Source organism: Anoplopoma fimbria, chromosome 10 (genome assembly GCF_027596085.1).
Source record: "Anoplopoma fimbria isolate UVic2021 breed Golden Eagle Sablefish chromosome 10, Afim_UVic_2022, whole genome shotgun sequence".
In the NCBI taxonomy this organism is placed as follows: Eukaryota; Metazoa; Chordata; class Actinopteri; order Perciformes; family Anoplopomatidae; genus Anoplopoma; species Anoplopoma fimbria.
The window spans coordinates 16,756,207-16,766,002 of NC_072458.1; the positions used below are offsets into that span (position 1 = coordinate 16,756,207).

Genomic DNA, 9,796 nt, shown 5'->3' on the forward strand with positions numbered 1-9,796 from the left:
CACGAATGTGTATATATGTGTGTATATATGTGTGTGTGTGTGTGTGTGTGTGTGTGTGTGTGTGTGTGTGTGTGTGTGTGTGTGTGTGTGTGTGTGTGTGTGTGTGTGTGTGTTGTTTGTGTGCGCTGATTGTAGTCTTCTAGCTTTCATAAATCTCCATCCAGCCAATGGGGAGACTCCTGGTAATCCCAGCCCTGTAAAAAGGGCCGGTGTGAGCGCAGATCCGAGGAGAGCGTCAGTGCGCACAGAGAGGCAGAGAGACTGGAAGTGTCTGTTTTTGGAGATGTCCAATTTTTCCACAAAACTTCCCCTTCACTTTATTGCATTTTGGAGGTTTGTGAAACCCTGAAGAGGAGACATATCCACCCTGCTGTCTGTGTTTTCCCCCACAGTTATCCTCACATCACCGGCTCTAACTGAGGGATTGCGCTCTGCTCCTGTGTGCGTAATATAATCCACCTTTACGCACTCCGTGGACATCCCCGTTCAGTCCCAGGTCGTCATGTCCTCCGGTGATGCGTCGGAGCAGAATCCGCGGGTCAGCGTGCTGTCTTGGGATCAGGTGCAGCGTTTGGACTCCATCCTGGGGGAGAGCGTCCCGATCCACGGCCGCGGAAACTTCCCCACGCTGTCCGTGCAGCCCCGACAGATCGTCCAGGTGAGACCACGGTCTTATTCCATGTTATTATGTTATTAAAAATAATGAAATAAAGTTAAAAAAATAAAAATGAAGTGGTGAAGGGGAATAAAAACTTAGTTTAGTTTTTGTTTTGCTTTTACTGTTGTTTTTGTACAAAATAAATCAACCACACAAGGTGTGCAAACGTCATGCATAACTTCTTTCATTGGGTTTCCTTTCTGGCAGAGATCCATTTTCAATATACTTTAGAGTTTCTAAGGACACAGTTGTGCCTGCAAATAACGAGTGTGTCATTTCAATTCAAAAAGATGTCCAATATGTAAACAGAAAAGGGAATAAAAAATGGTTTTTATCAGCATTATTGGAGCTGACCAGGTTGAAGAAATTCATACCCCCTTTCCCCCTTCAACCCCCAACGCACACAAAGACAAATAGACATATTTGTGTTTCACATAATCAACTTATTTAACTCAGCTGACAATTATTATATGTGCTGTTATTCTGAGGATGTTTTTTTTTTTTTTTTTTTTTTTTTTTGCTTGACTTCTAGAAAAAATCTTTGATAAAAATCTTAAAGTAAGTCTCTACACTGGTGGAATTGTCATGCAGTTGTCACATTAATCACATTTGAATTTGGAACAACACATTTCAGGGGATGTAAAAAAAGAAGAAGAGTAAATTCACTTGTTGCTCTAACAGTGTGGATAAAATGAACTACCACAACCCCACAAAATCACCCCTGCATGACTTTCTCTCTGGTGTGTTGACTCATACTGTAAATTGCCACTGCTTTTTACACATTTGTGCAGTGGTAAGGATCCGTGGCTGAGCTGATTACACTTAAAAAGACATTTGATCACTCCCACATTTAACGCAGTCATAAACGTCTAGATGATCTAACACTGTGACTGCAGTGTTCCACTAGCTCACGGAGGCTTCTGCTCCTGAAGGAATTTTTTTATTATTATTTCATATTCACAGCTCTTGTGGAAACGAGCAACAGATAATGACAGAGCTGCAGATTACTTACTAGGAATGAAACGTACTAGATGGGGGAATGTCTGGGTTGCAAATTTTCCTGGACATCATTTAAAAATGTCTTCGCATGTTCTTCCAGGTTCATATTTCACTCGAGTGATTCATAGTTTCTGTGGTGATCCTGTGAGGAAGAAAGAGACCCTCACACACAAACATTTCAGGGGCCTCTATAATCCAGGAGGCCCCTATCATTTACACTGAACATCCCCACTGTTGTGTTCCCTTCATTACACAATGTCGTAGACAACAGGGAGCTTCCAGAAACCAGCTTTCTGTCTCCAATGACTGTATTGTTTGCGTACATTTTTGCACATTGGATTTGGAATTACACTATACAAAGATACATCCTTAGGTGATCCAGGGTGTTTTTTTTTTCCGTATATAGCCTGGGGAGTCATAGCTTAAGAGAACAAGTTTCTGTTTGGAATAGAAATGAAAACATAAGAGGCTACACTTCAACCATTCAGACTTAGAAGTCCTGCAAGATTGTACAAGGAAGCCAGCTGCTGCAGATAAAAACCATCTCTACCTCTCAAAAATACGACACTCTGGTACTTATGCTAACCAAAACATATGGAGGGCCATAGCTACTGTTTCTTGATGTTGACTTCACATAACAATATGACTTTATTACAAAAGATATATGAACTCCGTTCCCACAATGAACCCTGTAAGCATAAAGTGGTTTGAAAGCCTGCACTGCATCACCATGCAATGATACCAATATTTAGACAAACATAATAGCGGACGCCATGTTCGCTGTCATGGCATATGTCAAGTAGGGTTTCAAGTCTCTGCAAGTTGATTTTCGTACCATATGGCCATGAAGGGAAACCAATGACTGCCTGGAAGGAAGGAAAAACACATTCAGCGATCTAAACCACTATGATATGTTTTGGAAAATGGTTGACAGTAATGTGAGGCCCACGTGATTCATGGTAAATGGGCTTAAACACGCAAAACCACCAGTCTGCTCCTTTTTAATGTCGTTTATTTTTAGCCTACGTACCAGACATAGCAGTCTACCTGGCACAGCTCATGTCGTCACACGCTGGGTAAGGTGACCAAGCCATCACACTCCCAGAGTGTCAGAGGAGCCCCTGTCAATGGTGGGGATTTGTCTGCGGGCCACATTCAAATACCATCTGTTTGTGGTCTGGCTGTGTGTGAGCCATGGGAGCAGTACAGGAAGACTTTTACTGTTACTGACACCTCCGTACTCTCCATTTTAATGTTGACGGTCATCAAAAACCACAGTCTGAATATTTGGTAAATGTTCCCTCAGCAGGTAGAATCTACAGAGACCATAGTAGACCATATGTACATACCCGGTAGCGTCAAACCACATGATGAAAAACACAGATATCTGATGTGTGTGTGTGTCATACGTTATGTCATTTGTTGAGTGGATTTATGTGTGGGGGTGGAGCTATGGAGGCCAATGTGTTGCTGTTGGCCACCAAGTGGTTTGTCTCTTATTTCAGCTCTGCATAACATATTTTAACTGAATGGTTTTAACTACTGGAAATAGTATTTCACTTTCCCCGATGATAGAGAGCGGCCTGGATTTGAAACATAATGTGAGTGGTGGATTAGTGCCTGTAATAACACTGGGCTTGTGGGTCAGGCTCGACAATGTATCACTGTGGTAAGTGAAGACCGGTCGCCTGACTCAACTGTGGCCCTCGCCAGACTGTAAACCAACTCCTCACTAGGCTATTGTTGAGAATGAGCAACATGAAGACACCACATGCTCCCAGTGCTCCCTGGAGGAGGTAACATTAAGTTTAAACTGTTCTTTAATGGTTTTTATTTGGCAGCTTGCTCTCAATTTCTGGCTTCCGATTAATCGTTGAAATGATGATGCATCAGATAGCGTCTCTTTGGCTTGTTTGTCTGTTGATGAAGTTGGAAAATAGTCAATGGTGCTCATTCTTACTTCAAAATAAAACGTTCCATCACTTCCTGTGTGCCGACGGTGGCACTTACCATTGAGGACACCAATGTACTAGAGCCCTGTGTAGTTTGACAATAGATTTTTGAGGGATAAAACATAAACTTACAAAAACAGCAAACACTTTTTCCTCAAATTTGTACACCTAAATTACAATAATAAGACGTCCATTTGACATATAAAGTTACAATTTCAACACTGAATTGCGTTACGTAATGTATAATACAGTGTAAGTTACCTCATTTAGGCAGCTCTTGAGCTGGTTGCAGTTTCACCCATCAAAATGCAGAATAGCTTGATTTTTTACTATCAAATCTCAAGATACTATCACAGTTACATGATATATAAGGAGGGCTATTCTTACCATAGCTTTCACTCCCACCAGTTTTATCTTACATGGCTGGCTCAGAAACCTAGTACAGCTAACTCAAAGTCATTAAAATGTTTGTGAACCCTCGAAGCGGATCCTCCGTTTAAAACCATCCATCTCAACGAGGAGTAACAGTAACAGTAACAGTAACAGTAACATATCCTTGGCAGAGGGGTCATCTGACTCAGAGCCCCCATTGGTGTCCAGGGGACTATGGGCTAGTAAATGACTGGGTTTTTTCAAACTGACATTATAAGAAACATATTCAGGCCACGGCCTAAATGAAACACTTGAGGAAACTATTGAGACTGGTCTGGGTAAGGAGAATGGAGAGACTAGGCGTTGTCAACAGCAGACAGTCTGCTGTCTTTGCGGCTCTTTTTAACAAGTTATTTTAGCTCGAATGTCGGCGGAAGTGTCTCCCCTCGCTCGGCTCACCAGGTGCTGGTGCGTCATGTGGGAACTGCACTTGCCTGCTTTATGAGTGCTGGTGGACGGGGATGGCATGGGGGAGGGGGGTTGGCAGAGCGGTGCCTCCTCATGCGCTCCTTTTAGGGACCCCCGGACAGGCAGATTATGGCGCGCTGTTAACTCGGACCAACTCTTTCAAGTGTGAGGTCAGAGCAAATACTGCAGCGGGTTTCCCTTCGCTGGATAGTTATAAATAATCCACTTATCTGTGCCCTGTGAAACCCTTTGTAATTTCGCTTGACAAAAGCATGAGATTGTGGAATTAAATGGTATCTTTGCTTAGTATTAGCTTGCTGATAATTATCCTGATGTGTTTTGAGAAAACTTTCTTTTCTATCATAACCTTTGGTTTGAAAGAAATAGTTCAATATTTCGGGAAATAAACAGAACAAAACATAGCCTGTAGGACAATCTCAGAGTTTAATATATAGAAATGATCTTAGTTTTGCATCACAAACGTTGTCTGGTGTAGTGGGGCATTATTAAAGACGGATTCATCGGATTAAGTTTACATCTTGCATTCTAAAATCTTATGGTCAATAAATTCTTATCGGATTTCCTGGCTGGATAGATGTCCGTCTGCATAGATTGATAGCTGGTAGGATAACAGCAGATCCCTACGGCTCAGCGATGGTTTTCTAACAGACAGCTGTGCTTTGGATTTCTTCAGATTTGGCCTTGTTTGGATTTTTTTTATCCTCTTAGTGCCATTTGAGTGATGCAACAGACAGGAAGCATAAACATCTCAGCTGTCAGTAGCTTAGAAGTTTTCCCAAGCATCGCAGCAGTGCGTATGTTCCAATAACCAGATAAACCTTTGCCAAAGAGTGTTTATGTGACAGCAAATAGATCACGTTCTCTCAATGTGGTCACAGGGCCCAAAGTTAAAAGTTCACAGCTTTGTTTATGTCTCTCTTGAAGTAGACAAGCCTTGACTTTTCATTTCAAACAGCGTATCTCGGTTGTATCAATGTTGCTTCTTCTTCATAAATGAAGAGACAACTTTTCTAAATCGGGTATGAAACTCATAAGAGCATTGTGCATGGTATTGTCAATCTCACGCAACAATTCTGGTTAAAGACACTGTTCTTTAAGCTGATGATGACAGCCTCTAATCTGCTGCTTTGTTATCAAATTGCTCTTCAGCAAGATACTGAAAGCCCGCCTGCTTTAGGAATCTGCCAGAGGCTTTCTCTGACTCTGCATGTAGCTTCTGCATTCACCTAAAATGAGATGTTCCAAAAATGCGGAAATCCTGCAGCAGTTCCGCAGTAATCTGGTTTTCTATTAACACATTTTGCTTCTTAATTTAAAAAGTCAAGACATGTGTAACTTAGTAGCTACACTAACTAGCTTGATAAAGATAAGCATGCACACATTCGCTAATATAAGAATGTCAAAACTTATACCAAACTTGTCTAGGTGTAATTTAATTATGTGTTTTTAGACTTAATTATGTGTTTTTTCCTTCCTTTGTGCTGCCATCACATCAAATGAATTAGACGTCCAGGAAAGTGTATTGAATTCAACCTTTACAATGAAATGTATCTCATCATACTACTTAATAGGATTGTTTCCCCTTCAAACCTTATTACATTTAAAGGAGAGCACTTTTTATTTTAAGCAGCAAGGAGAAAGCAGCTCTTCTTTTTGCATGTTCATACTTGTATTTACTGTGTCAGCCTCTTCTGATTGTTATCTTTCTGTTGATATCCATCATTAAGTTTTTTCCTCCCTATCTGTATACCTTTCAGGTGGTCAGGGCTCGACTGGAGGAGCGGGGTGTGGTGGTATGTGACGTCAAACTGAACGGCTCAGCGGCCAGCCACGTGCTTCACCAGGACAACGGCCTTGGCTACAAAGACCTGGACCTGATCTTCGGCCTGAGTCTGACAGACGACAAAACCTTTCGGGTGGTGAAGGACGTGGTTCTGGACTGCCTGGTGGACTTCTTGCCTGAAGGTGTGTGTAGGGATCGTATCACAACCCTTGCCCTGAAGGAAGCATACGTGCAGAAACTGGTGAAAGTCTGCAACGAGACGGACCGCTGGAGCCTCATCTCGCTGTCCAACAACACCGGCAAGAACGTGGAGTTGAAGTTCGTGGACTCCTTGAGAAGGCAGTTCGAGTTCAGCGTTGACTCCTTCCAGATCAAACTGGACTCGCTGCTGCTCTTCGACCGCTGCTCGGAGACGGCCATGTCCGAGACCTTCCACCCGACGGTGCAGGGGGAGAGCATGTACGGGGACTTCGAGGAAGCTCTGGGTCACCTTCGCTCCAGGACTATTGCCACCCGCAACCCGGAAGAGATCCGCGGCGGCGGCTTGCTCAAGTACTGCCACCTGCTGGCACGCGGCTTCCGGCCGAATTCCGAGACTCAGATGAAACAGATGCAGCGTTACATGTGCTCGCGCTTCTTCATCGACTTCCCCGACATAAACGTGCAGCAGAGGAAACTGGAGGCGTATCTGCAGAACCACTTTGCGGGCATGGAGCACAAGCGCTACGAGTGCCTGGTGACGCTGAGGCGAGTGGTGGACGAGAGCACCGTGTGCCTGATGGGCCACGAGCGCAGACAAACGCTGGGGCTCATTTCCGCCCTGGCACTGCGCGTAATGGCCGAACAGAACGCTATCCCCGCTCTATCCAACATCACCTGCTACTACCAGCCCGCTCCCTATGTCAGAGACGTCAACTTCAGCAATTATTACGTGGCACGAGTTCAGTCACACATGGCTACATGCAACTCTTATCAAACGTGGCTGCCTTGCAGTTGAGCAGTGACTATTAGGACGTGAGGAGAGCTTTCCAATTTAACTTTACATTCATGTAAGCTGAGCATTCATCTGAACGCTCGGTGCCTCTGTAGCAATGTGGCTTTTTTGGTTTGGGGCCCATCGTGAACATAACGGAATTAAATAATCTGTTTTTGCCAAATCTTATACCAAAACCATTCCACTAAGTTATATTGATTAATTCTGCTGTAAAAAGAAACTAATTTGAGCCATTCTAATTATAACTTTTTATTCTGGTGTCATTTCATAACTAATGTTGACATGTATGGAAAAATATGAAGGTTTGATTTGTGACGGAGGAACTTTGACAGGTCTGTTTCTTATCTGATGGAGGCTTGCAATGGGTCTTACATGAAATGTAAATACTTTGCGTGAAACCAGTTTTTTTGTTCTGCCTGTGGTTTCATCTGACCTTTGTGGGGGGGGAAAAGGACCAAAGAAAAACTTTTCTTGTGTAGCATGACAAACAAAGACTGTATGTTGTTCCAAGTGCCTGAAGCTGACCAACTGTCTTTATAGCATTTGCTCTGTAATAATTTTTTTGTAAAGGTTTTTTTTTTTCATCCAGGTTATTTTGCATTTATATATCCAGGTTCAGGGTATTTGTTTTTAAATCATTAAAAAAATACATTTAAAAAAAAAAAATGGAATGATTGGTCTTTCTTTACATTTTCCAAAAAATAAAACATGGAGGTAAGATGAAGACAAACTGTTCTAATATGCTCCAGTTCACTCAAATTAGTCTGGGGATTTGTGTCATGAATGCATTCCCTCTCTCCACTCTCTGTGTCTCACTGTCTCAGTTACTGTGTCTCCAAAGATCTCCCTCAGTCTATCTTTCACTATCTGCCTTGATCACACACACAAACTCCTCAGTGTGTTGTCTGTGCTCCATCAGCCAGACACTGACTGGCCTGACACAAACACTTACTTGTTCAAACTCTGCACAGTCCTCTACCCCCTCGCCCCCCTAGGAAACGGATTCCTCTGAGCCTCGGCCTATACATTAGCCATTTCCTTCCACTTGTGCATCCGACAAGGGGTTTCCTTGGCCTCATTCAGAAAGGGAGGGGGGGAGGAGATTGCTGTTGCTTGTCTTGGATGGGTTGAGCTTTGAGGGGGCAGCCGAGGACCAGGTGGTGAAATGGGACTGCTGGCTTTTCAGCAAATGTACTCATGCATTCCAGCACTTCACTTCCTGGATGTTCAAAACAGATCAGTATTTCATGCATACTTGGAACCAAACATTTCTCCTACAACATTTCATCCCAATTACTTCTGCATGGAAGGGGCAACTTCTTGTGATTAAGTAGAGCATGAAATGGCACGGAACTGGGACACACCTGCTTACTAATGCTTCTTTCAATGTCAGAACATGCTAATTGCTCTAGCGCTCACTTATTTCTTAAAAAAATACAAAAATATTTGGAAGGAAAGCGTCTGTCAGATGGATCAAGGGGTGGATATAAATGCGTCAAGGGAAATTTCCCTCCCTGGGTTAGCTGTCAGACTTGTTTCTGCTACATAAACACTTGAGGAAACATTGGGCATCCCTAAAGGGAACACACATTGAAGTCTCAACTCAGATAGAGCTTGTCGTATCTTCAACAACCCAGTGATTTTTGCGCCTGGTGGCCAGTCCTCAAGAGTCAACCAGAGAGCTGTGAACATCTTTGTGTCATACTAATTAACAAAATACAAAAAGTTGTAGATGTGTTGAAGGTTAGAAGATTAATCTTAATGAAACTTTGCTTTAAATTTTAGCCACACTAGCAGCGTAGCTCCATGGATGGCAATATCTGACTGTGGGTGGTTTCTCAAGACTTTAGTCCAGGCTGAAATATTAACTATTGGATGGATTTCCATGACATTTTGTACAGATGGTCAATGTCCCCATAATGGCCCTTTATCTAAAAAAGTTTACTTATCCAGTGAAATATCTCAGAAGCTAAATAATGGATTGGCACACAATTTGGCACAGATATTCATGGCTCCTAGATAATTAAACCTGAAGACTTTGGTAATCCCCTAACATTTATTCTAGCGCCACCATGAGGTTGACATTTGTAGTTAGTGAGTAAAATGTCTCAATAACTATTTGATAGTTTGCTGTGACATTGGGTACAGATATACACAACCCCTAAAGAATTAATAGTAAGAACTCCGATGAGCGCCATAATCATGTCTACATTTTGTCTAAAAGATTTAACTATTTTAACATTGACATTGTGAGCATGCTAGCATTATCATTCAACTCTAATGCTTATGTGCCTGAATACATCAATGCTGAGTGACTCATGTGGCTTTTGGTCTTGATTTAACATAAAAAATAACAACAATTCGATTTATTGTGGAAACATTCTGAGGTTTTGAAGGCTTGTGGTTGTAAAATAAATGCCTTGATGTAGCTTTTATCCCATTAAGGTTGATTATTTTCAGCGCAAACAGTTCTTCCAAGAGTAGCTGAGGGGTTTTCTAAGTAGTGCACCTTAGACTTCATGAAAGGTGGCCCCAGTTTAGTTTTTTTG

The 9,796-nt window shown here is 42.4% G+C and overlaps 1 protein-coding gene across 1 annotated transcript; it reads left to right on the plus strand.

Annotated features, from left to right (window-relative positions):
- The first annotated feature begins 259 nt into the window (after positions 1-259).
- Positions 260-7,860, plus strand: LOC129097446 (terminal nucleotidyltransferase 5B-like). The gene is made up of 2 exons (XM_054606308.1): positions 260-658; positions 6,228-7,860. The coding sequence occupies exons 1-2, from the start codon at positions 503-505 to the stop codon at positions 7,248-7,250; spliced, it is 1,179 nt and encodes a 392-aa protein (XP_054462283.1). The 5' UTR covers positions 260-502; the 3' UTR covers positions 7,251-7,860.
- The last annotated feature ends 1,936 nt before the right edge of the window (positions 7,861-9,796 follow it).

Excerpts from the sequence above, each read along its gene's own strand:
- LOC129097446 (XM_054606308.1), top strand. The coding sequence starts at position 503 with ATGTCCTCCGGTGATGCGTCGGAGCAGAATCCGCGGGTCAGCGTGCTG. Across the intron at positions 659-6,227 it reads AGCCCCGACAGATCGTCCAG|GTGGTCAGGGCTCGACTGGA; the intron begins GTGAGACCACGG and ends TATACCTTTCAG.